The following is a 23,877-nucleotide window of genomic DNA, read 5'->3' as shown; positions in this document are numbered from 1 at the left end:
TATCCATCCCTAAAATTTAATTAAACAAGTACCTACTACTATGGATCAGAATTTTTTTAGGAGATGTAAGGGATTTAGAAGAAGCATACAATTTAGGCTTTGCCTTAAAGTTCAATAGAATTAATTCATTCATGCAGTCCACACAATCTGGTGAGTTCTATATGCAGGGCTAACAAACACACTAAAATGTCAGGAGGTAAATGCTGTCATGTAGTAAAGGACAAAGTTCCACGGAAGCAGAGAAGGCAGAAAATTGTTCAGGCCTAGAGAATTTGGAGAAGTTTCCCCACAGAGTTGATGTTGGGGTTCTGTCCTGTGACTGAAGAGGAGATTGTCAAAGGACCAGGGGGGAATGTGTAAAGTCATTTTAAGGGTAAGAAAGAGCTTACAAGAAGGCATAATTTTGAAGCTTAAGGCAATCTGGTTGGAGAGACAAGTTTAATTTTCTATCAATGTAATCCTTAGATAAATACTTCAAGATAATAATGGTAATAATTTTAAAAAGAATTTGTAAAAAGAGGCAGTTTCCTAAATTCAATACATAATTGTTGATCCATGATGCATCATTTCCTCTGTTTTCCTCCTTCATTAATTTGGCCTTACTTAACCTCCAAGCATAAGCAAAAATAGAAAAAAGCAGTCTTGCAGAGAAGTTGTATTAGTTTCTTTTCATTGCTGTAAAAAAGTACCTGAGGCTGGGTCATTTATAAAGAAAAATGATTTAAATGGCTCACAGTTCTGCAGGCTGTATTAGCATCTGCTTCTGGTGAAAGCCTCAGGAAGCCTACAGTCATGGTGAAGTGGAGCAGGTCTCTCACAGGGCAAGAGTGGGAGCAAGAGATTGAAGAGGAGGTGCCACACACTTTTAAACAACCAGATCTCATGAGAACTCACTCACTATGGTGAGGACAGCACAAAGAAGAGGGTGCTAAACCATTCATGAGGAATCTGCCCACATGACCCAAACATCTCCTCCCAGGCTCCACCTCCAACATTGGGGATTACATGAGATTTGGAAGGGACAGACATCCAAACTATATCAGAAGTTAAGAAACAAATCCTTAAAAAATGTTTTGCTTGCCTATAAAATTTCATCTCAGTCACTATTCCAGTTACTAACATCCCAAATAAAACAGAGAAGGATAGCAGCTTAATTACACTAAAACATGGAAAATATCATTGAAGGAAGAAAAAGAACTGAAATTCTTACTTGTCTTTAGACCTGGATTAACACTTTGCAGACTCCAGGATGCTCTGCTAAGGATAGCTGCTGTGGCTGAAACAGAAAGAGAAGAAAACCATTAGTCATTCCTGTCATAACAATCTGATATGACCCTGTATAAACTAAAAATAAAATCCTCAGATCCCCAAACCAACTGAATGGACCCCTTCTTGGCCAAGGGGATTCCAGAGAAATTTGAAAACTTGGGTTCCTGGCCACAATGGGAAGGCAAGTCGGATATGCCTCCCCTTTGGAGTTTACAAGTGACTAGCATTAATGTTAAAATAGAGATCATAAGTCCGACAAAATAGACTCTTTGGGCAATAAGATACTAAATTATAAACAAGACCTTAGGCCATGCAAGGCAAGGGTTAAGTCACACCTGTAAGCCATTAATCTTGCTAAACAGGTCATTTTGTGGCTGACTCTGACATAGCATCCTTATTTTAATTTAAATATTTCTTTTTGCTAACTCTAAGCTTTTGTACAAAGTTTTGTTCCTTTATCCAACTGCCGATTAAAGAATCTCTGAACCAAACTATGACCTGCAAGTCCCCTCTTCAAGATATCCTGCCTTTTCAGGCTGAACCAATGTATACCTTTCATGTACTGATTTATGTTTTTGCCTGTAACTCCTGCCTCCCTGAAACATGCAGAATCAAACTGAATCTGACGGCCTTGGGCACACTTTCTCAGGACTCCTTGAGACTGGTGATATGGACAGGAGACAGGGAAACATTGGGTAGAAGAGGGTAGTTCCTGTGCAAAGGTCCCACCCTCAAGCCTGAAGACCTGCAGCCCTAAATGGAACAGGCATTTCCGTTTTCATGTCCAAAAAGCTGCCTTTTGGCCCAAAACACCCCCTATCCTGCACCCATATAAACTCTGAAGCCCAGGTTCCAGAAGCAGACCAGCAGACCAACAGACCAGCACACCAGCAAGCCAGCTGAACAGCAGAGAGATGGTGAAATGATGTGGCAGAGAGAGAGAGAGAGAGAGAGAGAGAGAGAGAGAGAGAGAGAGAGAGAGAGAGAGAGAGAGAAGAGGACCATCTGGGCGCTGAGAGGAGCTTGGCTGGGGGAGGTTGAAGAGTCCAGCCACTGGGTGGCTGGACTTCAGAGTAAGTTCACCTTCCCAATCCATCCCCATTTCCCACTCCCCATCCATCTTGCTGAGAGCCACCTCCACTACTCAGTAAAACCCTGCAGTCATCCTTCGAGCCCCTGCATGATCTTATTTTTCTAGGACACTGGGCAAGAGCTTGGAATACAGAAAGCTGTCACTCTGGCCCTCTGCCCTTGCTATAAGGCAGAGGGTCCATTGAGCTGATTAACACTCCAGCTGTCTGTGGACTGCAAAGCTGAAAGAACTTTTTAACACTGGGGTTGCGGGCACCCCACCCCTAGACACTACCGCAGGGCTAAGGGGCCAAAGCACTTGCCCCAGCCTCTGTACCCGACTCTCTGTATTCTTCCCCTAGTGGTTTGAGCAGTGGGGCAACTGAACAGGTGAGCCAGACCCCTGTCGCATGCTCTGTGAGAGGGATCAGGGAACTCACTCATTTCAGTGGGGCCACAGTCACTTATATTGGCTCAGAATAAATCTCTTTAAAATATTTTACAGTTTGATTTTTCTGCTAACACCTGTTATGGCATCATTTTCAAATGACAAAGTATGATTTCTCCTCTCATAATAACCCGCTTTTTAAAAATTAAAATTGTGCCTAACCTACCTAACCTCTAAAAAGAACTCATAAAAATCACATCAAATGAAAACCTGGTCTTAATTACCTGTGGTCTCAAGCCTAGACACAGTAGGGAACAATTTTTTAAAAAATGATTTCCTACATTATTTGAGTTTAAACTTGAATCTTATTTGTAAGAATGAGGAGAAATATAAATTATTTTTAAACAGTATGAAAAAAAGTTCAGTAAAAAAAGTTTATTTTTAGAAATAAACATGTGAATGATCCTGGAAGTACGGAGGGAATGAAGGGAGGTGAAAAAGCTCAACATGAGAGACACAGAAGTTTATGATGTGAGATGATCAATAATTCATCCAGTATAAACACAGTCATAATTTGATTGACATTAGTAGTAGGTAGCATAAAAAATAGGAAAAAATGAAAAATGATGAATGTAGTGTCACTCTACCTTTAAGTATTACAGTGGGTTGCTTTGTAAGCATCCCAGCTAGAAAAGTACGCATCTCTTGTCTGGGTTTGGTAGTGAAAGGTGTTTCTCCAGAATTCCCCATATCTGATCACGTTACCTCTAGTTATTCTTAGATAACTTTACTATGATAACTTAGATAACTTTACTGTGAGCTCAGGCTCACAGTAAACATTGAGTTTTACCTCCCAGTGAAACTACTGGTGATATTGTGAAATACCTATTTGACCTTGTCTCTGTTTCTTGACACAGTTCCTAAAATCCTTGGAATCTCTGGAGTGATAAGTGTTTTTCGTATGCTAATGAGTTGTCTGATGCCTGGGGGCTCCTGGAGAGCCTCAGGATGGGGGATGGTCACAGGAAAGACCAAGAGTTGATTAGAGGTTGAGCCAGTTCAGACTCACTCTCCAACCTCTGGGAAGGGGAGAGGGACTGAAGGTTAATTTGATCACCAGTGGCCAATGTCTTAATCTGAGAGATTCTGGATAGCTGAACATGTGAAGATGCTGCACTCAGAGAGGTCATGGAAACTCTGCAACTCCAAGTCCCGTATCTTATCCTATCCATCTCTTCATCTGTGTCCTTTGTAATATCCTTTCTAATAAGCAGGTAAATGTAAGCAAGCTGTCCCAAATTATCAAACCTGAGGAGGAGGTTGTGGGAACCCCAACTTACAGCTAATTGGCCAGAAGTATAGGTAACAACCTATTACTTGCAATTGGCATCTGAAGTGAGGGGCAGTATTGTTAGACTGAGCCCTAAACCTGTGGTATCTGATGCTATTTCCAGGTAGATAGATAGACTGTCAGAATTGAATTGAATTAGAGAACACACATTGAAGAACCTGTTGGAGAATTTGTGTGGAGAGAGATTCCCACAGAGGACTAAGTTCCAATCTTTTATCTTGCCCAAATTCCTACCTAAGGGAGTCATGCCCTACAAACCAAGGGTTCTCATCAGATGGGTTTTATTTGACCCTGTATATTGTGACTTGATTTTCAATCTGACTCTGGCATAACATTATGAGACAAGGAAAAAAATATTTAACCCCAAAATATATTTCCTTGTCATGCCTTGAAATGGCCCTACAAAGTCTTTTATGGGAAAACTCCACGTTCTATAGCAAATCGCCTTCCCCCTTTGTTTTCCTTCCTTCCTTCCCAGATCCAGGCAATAATCAACTAAGAGCCAGGCACTGTTTTAGGTCCAATAAGAAACATATCTTAACCTGAATAGTCCTTTCCATTAATCCCAGGTCTTCAGACAAACTCAACTAATTGTCAACCAGAAAATGTTTAAATTTACCTATAGCCTGGAAGCCCCCCGTTTGAGTTGTCCTGCCTTTCTGAACCAAACCAATGTATTTCTTAAATGTATTTAATTGATATCTTATGCCTCCCTAAAATATATAAAACTAAGCTGTACCCTGACCACCTTGGGCACATGTTCTTAGGACCTCCTGAGGGCTGTGTCATGGGCCATGGTCACTCACATTTGGCTCAGAATAAATCTCTTCAAATATTTTACAGAGTTTGACTCTTTTGGTCAACACCACACACATTTTGGTGATCTCTGGTCACTAAAATATTCTGTGTTGTGAGAGTATAGTGGGAGAAAGTGAATTTATTTTTTTTCTACATACTCTCAGATTATTAATGCTTTTGTTTCAGTCCTTAATAGAAACCCACAGTAACAATGACAAGAAATCTATTTCTGATATAAAACAAGAAAAAGAAAGAAAATAAAGATGTACTGGACAGTGAGCTGACTCATTCCCATCTCTCTGAATGTCAGAGCCCGGTGAGTCCAATTCACCTTCCCTGAGCCGCTTTTTAATGTACTTTTTCATTAACTCCTCCCAGTTAGCTAACTGGGAAGCAGCCTTTCAGCTGTGAAAGTGTTTCTTTTTTATTCTCTCTCTAAATTTTACTATTATCTTCATCTATAGATCATTTACTCTCATATGCAATAAGAAATTATGACAAAAAGCAAACATTTTCCTAGAGTAAATAAAGTACTACACCTTGATTTTAAAGTGGCCAGAAAGCAAAACTGCATTGTAACAATTCCTTCAAACCTACTTGCTGCTTTGATACTCTAAGTCTTTATTATTACCATTATTTTCTAGAACCATTCCCACCACCATCACAGATCTTTGCTACAAATCAGAGAACACTTTGCTTCATTACTTCTTTCTCTAATTTGAGCACTAAAGGAGGATCTTTGATCAAGGTTCATTAAGTTCGTATAACTGACAACTATGCATTACTTGAGAAAATTTTGATAGTTTGAAGGATGAAAAAATTAAGTTAATCAAAATAATAACAAAGAAAGTGAAAGGAAACTTTTGTAGGTAATAGGTTTATGGCATACATGCAGTTATAATTTCATAGATGTATACTTATCTCCAAATTCATGAAGCTGTATACATTAAATATGCACATATTTTTGTACGCCAACTATACCTCAATAAAGTGATTTTAAAAATATGTTAATTATGGGATAGCACATAAACATATGTGTTATTTTGGTCAAAATTACGTAGGAAGTTTGTCTCAATTTTCAGCTTGAATCTGAGAAAACTAATGGACGACAATTTCCAGGCCTAACATCAGCAGTAAAGTTGACGAATTTTTCCATGATGGCAGAAATGGAATGTGGGGGTCAGTTATGAGACCCTAAGGAGAGTGTAGAGCCAGAGCTCAGGGCTGGAAATGCTTGGGGAGCCCTGGCCAGCCTTGAATCTTCACAAACCAGCATTTAAATTTTTTGCAAGCAGACATCTGGTGACTTTGCCTTTATTGTGCATTTGGTGACATTTTCACAAAGCAAAAACTCTTAGTCAGCTTACACTCCTGAAAATATGTATTGAATCAAGACATAAAAGGAACAAATGGTACCCTCATGGAAAGACTACAGATTTATGCTACTGCTGAGAGGCTGCTGGTTAAAAAGTAAAGCTTAATGAACAAAATTGCGCTGGCTTAGCAAATGGAAGTGTCATTCTCAGTCATCAATTTTAATTAGTGTCAGAGCCATGTACCTAATATCCAGAGGTGCTGAGCAGTGAGGGAAAAACAAGTAAAGGAAGACCATAAGCAGAGAGTCACATCCAATAGTAACAAAATTAATGAAACCATTACAAACTGTGCTCTTGGTTATGATCTGCAAGGACTCCATTTATTAACTATTCCCAACAAATCAATAAATAGGCACTTTTAAATGCTGGGTTATAAAATAAACTACCTGCAGCCCCTGGCCTCAGTGAGTCCAGTTTTCTAGGCAGGGATCTATAAAGAAAGAGGGATCAAGCATTGGAGGAACAATGGAATATCTGTTAACAAATTTGGACAAACTTCCTGGGGAAGGTGACTCCTTGAGACAGGTGCTAAATTTGGGATAAAGGGTAATGTAGAGGAAAAGAAAGGGCAGTTAGGGCTAAAGAAACAAAGGTGCAGAAGGTACAAAGGTACAGAAGACACAGCCTGGGCATATAAAGAGTTGTGATGTGTTGGGAGTGCATAGATAGAGCTGAGGATGTGTTGAGTTAGGGAAGAAGCAGGGGCACATCAGGGAGAACCTTGCCAAAGAACTTAATTTTGATTCTGCAAACACGGGGAACTACTAATTTGCTATGCTCTGAGGTGGAGCGCCTCACAGTGGACTTACCAAGACTAGAACCGACTGCAGTTGAACTTTCCCTACTTACACCCAACTTTGTACTCAACTTCCCAACAGAAATACGTATCTGGGCCTTGGTTTCTCTGTGTTTAAAATTGGGAGAGTAAAAGTATCTATACATATATAAGATTTAAATCAGTTAGTATATGCTAATCATTTAATTTACAATACAATTAGTGATAAGTAAATGTTATACATGCTTATCATTGTTATTGTTTTTGTCATTGTTATTATTTCTAGCCACTACCTTGACAGCCGGGACATGTCTTTTCCCATGGAGAAGACTCCTATGGAGTCTAATGTGTTTACATTAGACTTTGTGCACTTAGGGTTTTGCTGATGTGAAGATGGGATGTTGTCATAAACCCAGCTAGACTATTTAGGTCCTCCTGGCGCAGGCTGTATGTAGGCAGTGGGTTCTATTCTTTAAGAGTGTTTGGCAAATGTATCGGTGGAGTAGGGGATGGAAATCTACTTATGGCAATGATTCATTCAGCCTGAGACTAAATGCAGTCAATCCCAGTTCTCTAGTGTCTTATTAAGGGAGCAAGAGTAGGAGAATCAATGTTCTGGCAAGAATAATAATTCACCAGTTGTAGAGCAAGGGCATTTTGAAACATCCCTGAATAGACAGTGCAAATACAAGTAAACATAGTACCATATACAGCAACTGTTCTATACAATTACAGGAGGTAATGCATGTAAAAGGCCTAACACAGCATTTATTAAATACACCAAGTCTAGGTCTTGGGCCCAGATCGACAGAGTCTGAATCTCTAGGTCCCTGGTCACTCTACATTTTGGAAAGGTCCTGAGAATATGTGTGCTTACCTTGCCCTTCCACACCCCTCCCTGACAGGTGATTCTTATGACAAGACACAAAATATGTTCAGGAAACTTTTCACTATACCTTCTTGCTCTGATCAGAATCACCACATCCTCTTCAGGGTTCTGCCTCTAGGGCTTCCCCACTATGTGCCACAGTTGGTACTCATGAGGAGGCATTTGATAAAGTACATGCTGATTGATTTATCTCAATGTCACAAGCATTCTGGAAAGTTATACTGATGAAGCCAGGTTGCTGAGGTGTTGAGTAGAAATACGCTTCAGGGATCAATTCTCAAAGAACCATGTGAGACGTGTGATGCTCTTAGCAGCCAGGCCCCCTCCTTTTGTTCTGTGGTTGGATACTACTCAGTGGGTCCTCAGGCTGCAATCCTCTTTTTGATCATGGCTACCCCTTGGCATACCAAGTCCACCAGGCCTGAGTGCAGTGACAGCTCTACGCTGGAATTTCCTTTCTTTTGTGGCTCAGTGAATTAATTACATTCCCATCCATAGTTTCTCCTGAACCAAAGTGTTTTATCTCGTACATGTTATGACTCTTGGCAGCTCTAAAGAAGCCTGTGTAATCAAAACAGGAAATCTCTGAGCCTTTCCAAGAGACAGTATTACCTCTCCACATCTCCATGAGGGAGTGTATTTCTTCTATACTTAAACAGTAAATCATACGACATATTACATGAGCTAGAGAATTTAAGCAAATAAAACAGGAACTGTGAAATGGTGCTGGCGGTTTCAAACACTTTTTAATGCTTTACAGTAAAATAATAGATAACAAATTTGGAAGAGAAACCAGTGTCATAGAAAAAAGCACATGTTTAAATAAATCTGCAGCAGCCACATTTTGCTGTAAATGTATTTTGAGAAAAGTAAGGCTTCAAGGTAACGAAAATCAATGTGCAATGATAAAGACCTTCTTTTCTCACAGGTCCTATCTCTGGCTTAGAGAGACAAATGTGGAAGTTTCCTAACAACTTCAAGCTTCACATATTTATTTCCTGTCTAGCAGTGCTCTGCTTGGTGAGCTTTTCATAAACATCCTCCTGACACAAGCTTGTGCATGTGCTGAGACATCCGCTTGCAATTACAGACAGATACTAGAGTCTGGCTTTTCTAACATAGTCCCTAGCATAATAAGGCCAGTTAAAGGTGCAGTAGTGACGTCTAGGGAACACACTGGTGGTGGTGTTTTCACAAATAATACTGAAAGGAGCAGGTAATATGAATGCTGGCTCTTGGCTGGCCTGTATCTTCCTTCTGCAAAGCTTCCCAGTAATTCCTCCAGTTTTTCCTTCCTACTGTTATAAGAGCAGTGAAACATCCTGCCCAGCTAGCCACGCTGAAAGCTGCTTTTCATTACGGAGAACAGCAGAGGTGTCAACACCAGGCCATAATCAGTAAGAGAGTTTTCTATGCCATGTGATAACAGGAGTGCAGATTAATCACAGCAATGCTAAAAGGAATAAACAGAATCACAGTTTGGCACTGTGCCAAGATTAATTCTAGGTAGGCCAGCCAAGAACATATGACTGAGATTGGAAGGATATTCAAAGAGAATATTAGAAGGTTAGATGGAGATGTAAGGGAGAATGACAGAAGTGACTATCTCTTCTCCTATAATGTTAGCATAGATGATTTTAAGATTTGTGATTTCACTCATTCAAAATAGTAGTGAGGAGGCTGATTTAATTAAGTCTGGAGCTCAGATGGTGACTCTGATCTGTAATGTGCTGGAGCCACCTTCTCTTCCTAATTCTGTGTTCAGTTGCATCACATTATCAACTTTAAATCAGCCACAGTGGGAATATTTACACCAAAACAATTGGCAAGTCCAACAAATGAAGACTTCCTACCTTCTAATCCTGTGCAAAAGCATCCACCTTTCAAGGTCAATCTGAATGTCTTCTTTAGGAAGACATTCAGTTGGGATCCATCTCTGCATTCTTTGTGCTACCATAACACCAATTTTGTTTTTAATATCTGGACAGTGGCACTTATTATTCCATGTCTGATATGTTAGTTATCTAACTGCCCAATGAATAATAAGCTTGAAGTCTGAAGGTAAGGATCATGGCTCATTCTCCTTTTGATCCATCACAGCATTAGCACAGTTCCTTAAATATAGGGAGTGCTCAGTATATATTTGTAATATTACTAAATATTTTACTTTCAAAAATGTTGTGAGGCATTATGATTTTACTTATAATATTACCTTGACTTTGTCATACATTTTGTGGTCTCTGAATCCTCAGTTTGCACAAAAGAAGATTTTAAAGTACATCATCAGATCCTATAACAAGTGTCCTTTTGGAACCATGAATACTCAAATTTGAGGTAAAGTCAACATATTTTAACTAGGTTTATGACATCTAGTCCCTTGCTAGTATTTGATAAGGGAAAAAATAACAAAAATAAGATTAATTTCTTCCACTCACTGTCACCTGCATGAATGCATTTGTCTGGTTTTGCATGCAGCAGCATGTTTGTCTTTTGATACTGACATATGTGGTGCTTGTTGCTTGGTACTTGTTTACTAGGATGATACTGATAGTAGTTATTCTTAAGTCCCAAGAGTTAGTTGTTTTGGCAAATCCATAGATCTTCTTGTTCAGACCAGGTGCCATTCAGCATGTCAGAGGTGTCCTAAGAAAGCATATACTTTGGCAGAGGCTTTAAGGTGTATTTTTCCCTCTATGGGCAAAGGCATCTTTCATAAACAGGTTGGTCTGGGCTCCTGCCACTCTGTCTCTCGTTTCCAAGCTCACTCTTCAATTTCCATCCAACATTTCTTGAATAAATTTCATTCTCTTGGAAGTAGGTATTTCAGAGCCAGAAAAAGTAATCCTGAGTTAAGAGTTGCTGTGTGTGAGTACTTACTATGTGCCAGGCACTGTCCTATGTGCTGGAATGGTAACAACAACAGATGGAATTCTGCCTTCCTGGACCTATGTTCCAGTGTGTACGGGGACAAACACATAAGCAAATAGATGTGTATTATAATGCCAGGCAGCTGGGAAGATGTGGGGAGAGTGGCTCTTACAGATCTGAAGGTATGGTAATGAGCCACACAGATGTTTTGTGGAAGAACATTCCAGGCAAAATGAAGCAAGAATATAGGCCCTGAAATGGATTTGAGGAGTAGAAAGAAGGTGTGTGTGGCAGGAGTAGAGAGAGTGAGGGAAGAATAGAAGGATTTGAGGTTGTGGAGGTGCAAGAGGCCAGATGTTGCAGGGTCTTGCAGCCTGGAAATAAACTTATGAACTGTTCACCATGTCAGATTCCATAAAATAGGCCCCAGTAAGCTGGAATTGCTATTGCTATTCCACCTATGATGTATCTTTTCCACTGCGATCCTTTACCATCATAGTTGGGAATTGGGAGGTCTTGGGGATGGGTCCTTAGGCTATGTGGTATGTGGCTTTAATTCACTAATTAACTTTATTCCATGGTACTTGTTCTGGGTTAAACTCACAGACCAGAGGGCCATTTTTTTTTTTAAGACATATTATTGAGCACCTATTATGCGCAAGGCACAATACTAGGCCCTGGGATATGGTGGTAAACAGACTAATGCTGGTCCCAGGGTTCATTTCTCTCCATTCCCCTAAACGGACCCTTTGCCCCAGACCAACATATCTGCTTAGGTCTTTGTCTACCTTATACCATTCTCCTTGCTTTCTCCAGAATGGAGGGAAGATCAGATGCAATTCCCATCTATAAAGTAGAAATGATATTTCAAAAAATGAAATAATGTATGTGAAGTACTGAGCAGAATGCTTGGCACATAGTAAGTGCTTCTGATTATGGTTGCTGGTGAATTAATGATATTTATTATATATGTCACTCATCTGATAGTTAATTATGTCTTATGCTGTATCTTGTATTATTCGCTTTGCATGTTTATGTTGTTGCTCCCTCAATTAGATTGTAAGTCTGTTGAAAGTAGCAACCTCATTTTATCTTTTCCAACTCTGCACACAGCAGGCTCTCAATAAATATCTGTAATATGTTGACTCTCTGACCTTTTATTCTAACAATCTCTTTTTAAATTAATAAGCAGTCTTAGCAGAAAAATGCATATATTTCATGGATTTATCTGTCACTTTTGTATATAGTAAAAAAGAAAACTTTGATGTTTGAATCAAACATTTTAGATTCACTTTCTAAAGGGCAATTTTGGAAAGGAATTGTTGACACTGTCTTTTGGTCAACATGGAAGTGGTTCCAGAAACTATTTAGCAGTAGAAAATGGAAGCTCTACTAGAAAGTGAATGAAGATGGATAACGTGACAGTCTACCTAGACATGTCCCTGGACTATAAAGTACCTACCTGATGCTTAGTTTTTTGAACTTTGCCCTTTTTGTGTTGTGCCTTCTGAAGTTCTTAGCTCTATTGAGAAGTATCCTTTATGGGCACTGAACTTTAAATCTAAATCTAACTTCAGTTAAAATTTTTAAAATGGACAATTAAATGAGAGTCAAAACAGTAATCAAATCAGACAACATTGTTTAAGATGGAAAATTATACCAGGTATGAAAAAAAAAGTTTCATAGCTATAAGGCAGGCAATGCCTTAAAAGTCTAGAATATAAATTTTGTTTCCTTGTTTGAATTCTATTTAACGTGATGACAATACGACATAAAGAAACAAGTCAAAAGCCTCATTGATAAACTATACACGGCCACTCCACTGGCCATAGATGTCTTGCACAGTGTGTCTTTGTGTCAGCCTGAAGGGGCAACCTGCCCCATATGCTTTTTGGAAGAACAGGGACACTGTATGGCTTTAAGTATTCCCTGATCGAATGTGGGAAAAGAAGCAGTTAGCCAAGTTCTCAACACAGTATTTATTGTGCGGAGGCCAGGAGGTGAGGGGGGAGGGACAGAACTCCCACACAACTTCTGCCTTGTTCTACTTTCTGGTGCATGTAAGTTAAAAAGGTTGACAAAGATACCTCTGGGTAAATGACGTAAGGAAGATCCAGGGCTTCAAGTTTAGAATCTGTAGCAAATGCTGTGTTGGTGTGTGTGTGTGTGTGTGTGTGTGTACAATGAAGTGCCTAGCATAAGCTAGTGCCACTGAAGAGCAACCAAAAATAATGTGTGACCATTTAGATTACAAATGCATTTGGGTTGCTATTAGCCCCTTGCCCTAAATTAGAAAACCCAGTGTTCTTCTTCTTCTTCTTCTTTTTTTTTTTTAAGGGAATGAGCATATACAAAAAGGGGATCTATAGAAGCCAGAAATCGTTGAGCCACCAACACCATTTCAAACAATAATCCCAACAAGACATTTCTCTCTCTAAAGAACACCACCAAAAAAGAATTAAAAACCTACATGGAAAGCATCCTCTAGTTTTGGCTTATTAGGGGCTGTGCTCCCAGGAATTTCCCTTCCATTCCTGGATCTTTTAAGTCCCTGTCTGAATGGCTATCTCTACTTCCTAATTTCTTCTCTTCTGAATCTACTTTGGTTTTACTTCTAATCCTTCTGTTCCACTAAAGCTGTTCTTATCAAATTCAATAGTCCCTTTTTATTTCTTACATTACTTAACTTCTCAGATGCATTTGACCCAGTACATTACTGTTTTTTAAAAATATGCTCTTTGCTTAGATTCGAGGATGCCTGATCTACTTGCTGTCCCTTCTAGCTCACCGAGTGTTCTTTCTTGGTCTCCTTTACTGCTTCTCCTCCTCTGCCTAACCCATAAATATTGTCCTGTCACAAAACACTTCCCTCCAATATTGTAGTATTTTTTTTTTTTCCTCCTGCAAAGGGCATCTCATCAAGTCTCATGGCTTTAAATATCATTACACGTTGATGGTTCCAGATTTCTATCTTCAGTCTGAGCCTCTTCATTGAACTTCAGACTCTACTCAGCCTCTTCAGCATCTTCAGTTGGTATCCAATAGGCATCTCAATCCTAACAAAGAACTCTTGACTAATGTCTGAAAAAAACTATTCTTTCTAAATTCTTCTCTATCCCTGAAAATTGTTTCACCATCCACTCAGATACTTAAGCCAAACACTTCTGAGTCATCTTTGTCACTTCACTTTCTCTAACTTCCTCCAACTCATTAAAAAAAAATTTTTTTTTTTATTATACTTTAAGTTCTAGGGTACATGTGCACAACGTGCAGGTTTGCTACATATGTATACTTGTGCCATGTTGGTGTGCTGCACCCATCAACTCGTCAGCACCCATCAACTCGTCATTTACATCAGGTATAATGCACTCCCTCCCCCCTCCCCCCTCCCCATAATATGCCAATGCACTCCCTCCCCCCTCCCCGCTCCCCATAATATGCCCTGGTGTGTGATGTTCCCCTTCCCGAGTCCAAGTGATCTCATTGTTTAGTTCCCACCTATGAGTGAGAACATGTGGTGTTTGGTTTTCTGTTCTTGTGATAGTTTGCTAAGAATGATGGTTTCCAGCTGCATCCATGACCCTACAAAGGACACAAACTCATCCTTTTTTATGGCTGCATAGTATTCCATGGTGTATATGTGCCACATTTTCTTTTTTTTCTTTTTTTTTTTTGAGATGGAGTCTTGCTCTGTTGCTCAGGCTGGAGTGCAGTGGTGCGATCTCCACTCACTGCAAGCTCCACCTCCCGGGTTCACGCCATTCTCCTGCCTCAGCCTCCCATGTAGCTGGGACTACAGGCGCCTGCCACCGTGCCTGGCTAATTTTTGTATTTTTAGTAGAGACGGGGTTTCACCGTGTTAGCCAGGATAGTCTTGATCTCCTGACCTCGTGATCCACCCGTCTCGGCCTCCCAAAGTGCTGGGATTACAGGCGTGAGCCACCGTGCCCGGCCACATTTTCTTAATCCAGTCTGTCACTGATGGACATTTGGGTTGATTCCAAGTCTTTGCTATTGTGAATAGTGCCGCAATAAACATACGTGTGCATGTGTCTTTATAGCAACATGATTTATAATCCTTCGGGTATATACCCAGTAATGGGATGGCTGGGTCATATGGTATTTCTAGTTCTAGATCCTTGAGGAATCACCATACTGTTTTCTACAATGGGTGAACCAGTTTACAATCCCACCAACAGTGTAAAAGTGTTCCTATTTCTCCACATCCTCTCCAGCACCTGTTGTTTCCTGACTTTTTAATGATTGCCATTCTAAATGGTGTGAGATGGTATCTCATTGTGGTTTTGATTTGCATTTCTCTGATGGCCAGTGATGATGAGCATTTTTTCATGTGCCTATTGGCTGTATAAATGTCTTCTTTTGAGAACTGTCTATTCATATCCTTTGCCCACTTTTTGATGGGGTTGTTTGTTTTTTCCTCATAAATTTGTTTGAGTTCTTTGTAGGTTCTGTATATTAGCCCTTTGTCAGATGAGTAGATTGCAACAACTTTCTCCCATTCTGTAGGTTGCCTGTTCACTCTGATGGTACTTTCTTTTGCTGTACAGAAGCTCTTTAGTTTAATTAGATCCCATTTGTCAATTATGGCTTTTGTTGCCGTTGCTTTTGGTGTTTTAGACATGAAGTCCTTGCCCATGCCTATGTCCTGAATGGTATTCCCTAGGTTTTCTTCTAGGGTTTTTATGGTTTTAGTTCTAACATTTAAGTCTCTAATCCATCTTGAATTAATTTTCGTATTTAACCATCAACAAGTTCTTTCAGTTCCATCTCAGTTCATTCACTTCTCTCCATTTCCTTTGTTATTACAGCCCATGTGCCCAGCACCTTTTTCCTGAACAATCAAATAGATTCCTAACTGTTCTTCCTACTTCCACTTTTGCCTTCCTTCAATTAACTACCAAAACAACTAACCACCAAAACGATTAACCTTTTTAAGGCATAAATAAGATCATGCTACCTTACTGGCTAAAATTCTCTAGTGGCTTCCCATGTAATCAAAGTAAAGTCCAAATTCCTTATCATGGCCAGCAAGATCCCCAAGTGGTAAATATGATCACAGATCATTAGTATGATCTTTCCTAACAGAAAACTGGGACCCAAGTATATGTTGTAAGTAAGCAGCATAAGAGCGTGAGTGGATACTATGACCTCCAAAACATTCTAGAAGTCACATTAAAATGTGGACTATTTGTAATACTTATTTCCAATCATTAGAATCTATCTAAAGCTTCTAGGAATTTACAGTGTTTTCCCTCTGCGAACATTTTCTTACAATAGATTGGCATATGTGGGTATATTTTAGAAATATTACAATTGGTAGTCACATAATTTTCTTTAATTATAACTCAATTAATTGTATGGTTTTGTTTTGTTTTGTTTCAAATTTCTACTGCTATGATGCAGGCTTATAAAGTAACCTCCTTTGTTTCTTGAGTTTCTTGAGTTTAGCACATAATATGTGCTGACTTCACAACCAGACACATACATAAAGGTAAGGGGATGATATATCCATACTATTTGAAAATATCTCCCTTAAATCTATTTCTTGATGATGAAAAATATTGTGATGAAGAGCTAATTACACATAATCATTTGTCAATACATTTGTAGTGAGCATTTCCTAAATGCCTAGCTCTTGGTTAGGTTAGTACTAAAGAAAACTAGTTGAAGACAGGATTCCTGAGCTTAGAAGTTACAATCTAGTCAGAGAGCAAAACTAACAACAGAACAGTTGTCACCAGAGGCTCCTAAAAGCTAAAATGTTTAGAACTAGCTGATGCCCAAGAGTGATACATTTCTGCTAAAAGTTTCTGTAATTAGTAGCATGAAGAAATGAAGGTATAAGTTACTGGTAAAGCTAGAAAAAAAATCCTTATTTTTTCTGTAGCAGTTTTTTTTTTTTTCCTTTGCTGTAGAGTTTACAAAACTTTAAGGGTACATTCTTGCTAACAGTCCATGTTTAAATTTCATCAGAAGCAGGTATGTATTTTCTGCATATCACCAGGGTGCAAGGAATGCCACATTATTGTACTTCTCTAAAATGATTGAAGTCTGAGTGAGCCTGCCCAACTTTTACCGTTAGTGAGATACTCAATTTCAGCCATCACTGTGGTTCCGTTTGCTACTACTGGATCAAGCGAGGGTCCTTGGAGATCTTACACAGGAAGCCTTCATAGTTTTTCTTTTTCTTCCCCTTGGGTCTTAACTCTCCTTAACTCCAAAGATGCTCACTTCTTTTCCACAATATGTAAACAAACCTAGGAAGAACAATTCTGTCCTAGGCTTTCAAACTCCCTGGAGCCAACAGAGTAAAAAGATTTGGCAGGAACAAAGTGCAAATTAGTACATCAATAAATACTCCCACCACATTAAATTGCTAATATTAACCTTCCATTCTAACTAAATGACTCAGAAGTGTTGAAACAGCAGTATTTTCCTTTAGTCATTATTTCCTTGGAATTGTAACCTAGAGTAGAGCAGTAATCTGTGTTCCATGCAAAAAAAAAAAAAAAAAAAAAAAAAAAAGGCCTCTAGGGCCTATAAAGCTTGCTTGCTATTCAAAGTAGTGTGGTCTGTGGGCCAGCAGCATCAGCATGCCCTGGAAGCTCGTTAGAAATGGAGGATGTTAGGCCCCACCTCTGACCTTCAGAATCAGCATCTGCAAGGTCCCCAGGTGATTCATGTGTGCCTTGAAGTTTGAGAAGCACTTCTCTAGGTGGTTTTCCTCCCTTTTTCCTTTTCTATTTCTCAAACACAAGGCATAATCTTAGCATTTCTCATGGACCCTGAAAAAAACCTAGGTGAATAATGAAAGTTATGCTTTTAAAAAAGGTTTCTTTCTGTTCTCTAACATTTGGATGAAAACAGTATCACAACATCTGAAATTAAGTGATAAATAGACTTCCAATGGGAAGAAATTTCACATTTTACTTCTGGAGGGAACAAAGCATAGTTACATTCTGGTTCTAAATTTATGCTGCTAATTTTACTAAATTGTGTATGGAGGGACTTTTGAGCTGGGATTACTAAGCTATAATTTGAGAAATGAAAGGCTAGCATTTGGTTCTGGTCCCAAACACAGTTTACAGACCGCTTACTATAGACAGCAAGAAAATGTCCTTCGAGCCAGGGTACAAGTAGTTTTCAACAGTCAATGGACTTGTGAAAATTCTATTTGGCCTATAAAATTTGCACTTGACTCAATCATTTAGACTTAGCAATGCCAGTTTATTTTCCAACTAGATGATCCTTTCTCCTAATGTCCCTACCTTTAGTAGGGCAAGAAACAGGAATGTTTGCCTGTTACGAATATCCCAGTTCTTCCCTATTCCCCATACCCAGTGGAGATTAATTAGAGAAGAAAAAAGAATTAGCTTAACATTTTGTATCATTTTCACATTTCATGGCATTTAGATATGTCATTCACTCATTCATTTATTTGTTTCTACTTTTGTCTATTTTCTAATAGCTGTTTTTAAGGCTCTCTTTATGTCAACATAATGTCAAAGTCAAATCCCTGAAATAATTTACAAGTGATTTTTCCTGTTTTGAAATGCTGCTTTCTCAACTATGCATCTTTCCACAGTGATGCCTGGTATAGAGGATTAGCAGGGAAAATACTTAATTTGTCCTTTTCTTAAGAACATTTATTAAGTAGCTATTATGTGTACAATTAGTCATCAAACATACATTAACCAATTTAAGAGGCAAGAGTTGTGAGAAGTAGAGTATAAGACAAAGCCCAGTGCTTAAGTAGATTACAGTTTAATTGGAGAGCTCAGATAGAAACACACACTGAGAAACAACAGCAGAAAGGATAACTTGGACTTAACAAAGTATCACTAGAGAACCCAACACATTGTCTGGTGAGTCATTACAAACTAGGTCAGTGATGTGGTTGGGATTGCTGAAAGTTAGAACAGCTTAGGAAGGCTATATGGATTACAAAAGTCCTTGAAGTGCTCCCTGAAGAATGGCTAAGTAGGTATTACAGCAAGAGAAACACCAAGAAAGCACAATCAGAAAAAAATATTATGCATTTATGTAGACTTTGCAACATCTCTATCTGAAATAATTATAAAAACAAACTCTCCTCTGGAAGAGCAATTTGGAATGATTCCCAGCATTTTATGAGTAAGTGAGGCTTGATGTGCAGGAGTGCTATATCCCAAATTTATGCAGATAGGAGGGGAGACTTCAGGGGCTATGCTGCACGCTTGTTAGGCTGAGAGTTTCTAACCAGGGGCCATTACAAACAACACTGTTTGTGAGGGTCAAGGCTTTGGAGTCAGATGGAAATCTCTCCTGGAAGGCGCAATTCTCATTTTGAGAGCAAGTGCCATTGTCAAATGGAAAAGGTCCATTTTAGATAAAAGTGTTTCTCCAAATAAACATTGGAATGAAAATTTGAGATGGTAGCCTATCAAAAATACATCATGTCCTTTTTCTTTGTTTATACTCTTTGTTTCTGAGAATACAGATAATAAGGGAAAGAAATGACAAATAATTATACAAACTGTAAAAAATCAGTAGCTGTATTATTACTGATTGATCTACAAGTCAAGGGACTACCCATTTGTAATGTGAGGTTGTGTCTCAACCCACAGGCTAGTTTGATATACTGAAAAAAAAAAAAAAAACAGTTAAATTCTAGAAGCCAGTGGTAACTAACTACTGAAGAACTGTTTGAAAATAGTAACTGATTTACTATTCAGCCAGATTTTCTTCCTAAAACTTAATTATGCATATAATAATGGATTTTCAAATAAATGCTAAACTTATACAACCCGATCTTAAAGTTATATACAGCTAATTCCTTCATTAGAAATGTTTTCATCTGCTGTAGACTTGCTTCTGGTTGAAGTTCAGAACTCTGTATTACATGAACAGTAATTTTCAGCTATTATATAGAGCCTCCTTCTCCTTCTATAATTCAGACAAATGTCAGAAAGGCCAAACTTGCAGAGAATGGAATACTGTTTATTCATTCAACAAATATTTGTTGGATGTGCCCACATACTATTATCCTAAGTGTCATGCAGATACAGAGATAAATGTTATACCGGATACAGACATAGCTCTAAACTTCCAAAATCATATAGTCTGATAAGAGACAAAAGACATACATCACACATGGATCTAATATTCCACAATCTTACAGTCTGATTGGAGACAAACACATTTAGTTTATAGTGTGACCTTAAACACTTTCTGTGATATACAAGACGCAGATAGCACAGGGCTAAAAATGGTTGAGAGTCCAATGATGAGTCAGGAAAAACTTTGTGAAGATCATCGCAATATCTTGAAGATGATGGAATTGGTATCTGAAGGACTTAAGTCCTTAGTAACTACATTCCCTTTATCATTCAAGTTCAGGCTGAAATGCCATTTCTTTCCTGATAGCTCTATCTAAAATAAAACCTTCCTGTAATTCTCTATCAGGGAACCCTCTTTGTTTACTTTTGACACTGTCACATGATTTGTAAGCATGAACTGTCCATTAACCTGTGTATTGTCTGTTGCTCTTCTACTAAATTCAAACTCTAGGAAGACAGAAACCATGTGCGTTTTGTCCCCGAACATACAGTTCTAAGCACAGGGCTTGGCCCATGGGAAGGGGCAATAAATACATGTTGATTAATTAATCTTAGTTGAAGAGAACAGTATGAACAAAGAGATAGTGGTGGGTAAGCAAGAGTAATTTAGAAAAGAGCAAATATTTCTCATGAATTGAAATACAGGGTAAAGTGCAATGGTAATTAAGGTTGGAAAAAGTGGTTGGGACTAGACTGTGGAAGACTCTAAACTTCAGGCTAAGGAAATTTGGACTTAAAATTTAGATCTAATAACCGTATTTTTCCAACCATACATTTAGACACATTACACTTATGAGCCAGTAGAACTATCTATAAAAGGAATGTCTCAGCAAACCTGGAGTATAAGATCACGTATCTAAGGGCAAGGAGAAAACACTGAAAATTCCTTGATATGGGAATTTATATAATAGTTGGGACACAGAAAAATAAATCTAATAGTGAAGGGCCTTCATCAATGCATTTCTTTATCTGGAGCATAATATACTATCTTCAAATTCTTCCAGCACAACCCATCACTCCCAGAAGGTTGCAGTGGCAAATGTGGCAGCTATGAAAATGCTCTCAAGCCTCCTATGGCAGAGTGTAACTGGCCTATGCCCTCAGCTGCTATGCTCTGAAATCCACCCAGCCAGTGACTTTGCATGACAAGGACACCAAGGCAGGCCCATTCCTAGGGGGATGATGAGGGGATTCCTCTTTCAAGTGACTTTGGTTTGAAGACTCCCCATCAGCCTTGCCAAAACTTTCTTGGCACTGTACTGATGTCTTTGACTCTCCCTCCCTCCCTACCTCTTTCCTTTCTTCCCTCTTTCTTTCCCTTTTCTCATTCCTTCTTTCCTTTTTTTTCCCCATCACTGGGATCAGACATGTACTGCAGTGGTCATCTCTTCCAGCCTCCTCCAGCTCCTTCTCCATTTTCCCTCATAGGCATTTCCCCAGATAAATCTCTTGCACATCTAATTTCCCAGTGAATCTCTTGCAGGGATGCATCTCAGAAAATCCAGGCTAACATGGCAGCCAAACCCTGCATTCCCAGAATTACAACATCTTGAGAAAAACAAATGATTTTACCTAGTCAGCCACTAGCTGGCTGCTGGAGAGACCCAAAAACATTGTCCATGAGCTTAGCAGTCACTTAGCTTTGTTTCTTCTTCTTAGAGTGGAGTACATGTACTGGGTAAAGAGTCTGGCAAGCTTTGCAATAAAAAGAGAGCTAGTCTTGGCATCCAGGACATTTTCTCTTACTCTTCATGTTGCCCTTGAACATGTTATCCTTACATTCCTCTATACTCTTGTGATATCTGGCTGGTCTTACTCTTTTAAAAATTTCCTTTCCCTTCTATGACACATGAATAAAAGAAGAAGAGTAACTCCTATCGCACACTTACAAAATTGTGCTTCATGTCTTTCTAGAATCTTCCTGAGAGCCTTAGCTGTCAAGGCCCTTTCACGCCTTCTGATTTACTTTTTAAAGCCACGTTTACATCTTAGTGACAGTCACTAAGGCCAATTCATCCCATAAGGTTTTTCTTAGTCACTGGACCATTATTTCACCCTCTTGAATATTGTACCATATGACAGAGGACACAGATGGTAAGGTTGTTTTTAAATTATAGAAAAGGATTTTGAGATTTCAAAGGATATCTTTTTCAAGATTAATATTGAGAAAGCAAAAATTGACCCAGATCACAATAAAGCAGAAATGAATCTTCCCAATTTTGTGTTCTCCCACTCTACTAATTTATTACCCTCTTTGAACCGGTGATCTAGAACTGGTTGTGTCTATGAAATCAATGAGGACACTTCGTCCTTTATCTTTGGCCCTTCTAAGAAGTTCCTGCAGGCAGACACCACTGGTTGGCTACCCAACAGCTAGGAACCAAAGTACCCTACCATGGGCTAGATCAGGATTAGTCTAGGCCAGTTAGGGCAGCTCATTCACCTTTCCACATGCTCACGCTTCCAACATTCTTTGTAACTGAAGGCAGCATGTGACAGAGTTCTAGCTAAAGATAGAAAAGTGAGAGTTGGCTGAAGCCTTCTGGAAAACCTTTAGATGCCTTACAAGATGGGAAGATGCAAGGGAAGAGCTCATTAATACCACTTTCTCTCCCATATTCCTACCTTGAACGTGTATGCGCTGTCTGGAGTTTCAGTTGCCATGTGACCATGATGCAGTGAAGCCAAATAACTGACTGGGGTTGGATCAGAAATCCAGAAGGCGCTTGAGACCTTGATGATTTTCCTAAGCTTTCTAACGAAACCTGAGATCACTTACTTCTAAATTGATTTTTAGGTAAATAGTAAAGGTTCATATAGCTAGAGTCACTATTAATGGGATATTTTATTATTTGCACTAAAAAGAATTTATAACCGATACAGACCCTTATCCTTGTCCCTGCATTTTGAATCTTTTTTCTTCTTAGGCCTTCCCTGGAATACCCCTGGCTTTTTTTTTTTTTTTCTCGACTATTTACTTATCAGTTTTTTTCTGTACCATGTAAATACCTCTTCCCTTTTTTAAACAAGTGCTTGTTCAGTTCTCATCATTGGCAGATCAGTCCTAGATTCACAGTCATCTTTTAGAAACTTAATTATCTAATTTATAAAGATTTCTGGAGAACAATTTCTTGATGGGGAATATGACTAAAAGTTAATGTCAAGTGGGTCCTCATTATGCTTAAACTCAAGACTGAGTCTCCAATAATTTGATTTTCTTTTTACCTTTTTAGTCACCTGTTTCAGAATCTGCCAATATGAGGCATCAGAAATAACAGGAAGCTTTTAGTGGGCCATTCTTATTCAAAGACACTGACTGGGATACTTCATGAATAGCTATATTTAAGATAATTCCTCATTTCAGTTCTAGGCATACTTAGGAACGTAAAGAGATCAATGCTTGACAGGGAGAGCTCCAAGCAAACAAAAAACAAATCCACAAAACCTTACCTCCAAGGATCATAGATGTCTCAATAAAAATGCAATATTTTATTTCTTTGGGAGGGTTACTCTTTACAGGGTATCTAGATTCTCAACAATAATTGGTGTCCCTTCTTCCTGCAAAGAGGCAGAATTTTCAAAACATAGAAACCATTTTTATCTCACAATATATTTTTTTAGAAGTATGTTGAATGAAGGGAGGTATGATGGATTCTGTGAGGCTCTGCCCCAACCCCCTTCAAGGAAGGAAGTGTCTGATGCCTTAAGATCTCAGCCCCTTCCAGGATTGCCTCTTTTAGCCAAGGTCACATTCCCTAGCTTACATCTGAGATCCAGTGACAGAGTGATGTGGAATACAAAGGCCTGACTGTATCAACCAAGGTGGGAGTGGGGGGTGGGTGGCAACGTGAAGGAATATCCTAGCTCCAGAGCTTCTTGTGGGGTCAGCTGGGAGCTCCTCTCCACAGGTGTTGATCCTTAATAAATGTCCTGCCACTAAACTCCATCTCAGAGTTTGCTTCTTGTCAAAGTC

The 23,877-nt window shown here is 39.0% G+C and overlaps 1 protein-coding gene across 2 annotated transcripts in view; it reads right to left on the bottom strand.

The window, feature by feature from the left end:
* Window positions 1-23,877, bottom strand: part of GHR (growth hormone receptor) — a 350,856-nt gene that overhangs the window by 110,085 nt on the left and 216,894 nt on the right. For both annotated transcript variants that reach the window (XM_030927287.1, XM_030927288.1), the window contains exon 3: window positions 1,211-1,276. In XM_030927287.1, the coding sequence (XP_030783147.1) occupies window positions 1,211-1,276 (66 nt within the window). The remainder of the gene's footprint in view (window positions 1-1,210; window positions 1,277-23,877) is intronic.

The sequence above is a fragment of the Rhinopithecus roxellana genome, chromosome 3 (genome assembly GCF_007565055.1).
Source record: "Rhinopithecus roxellana isolate Shanxi Qingling chromosome 3, ASM756505v1, whole genome shotgun sequence".
Classification (NCBI taxonomy): domain Eukaryota; kingdom Metazoa; phylum Chordata; class Mammalia; order Primates; family Cercopithecidae; genus Rhinopithecus; species Rhinopithecus roxellana.
The sequence above is the reverse complement of the archived record's forward strand: the minus strand, read 5'-3'. Positions and strand labels throughout refer to the sequence as shown.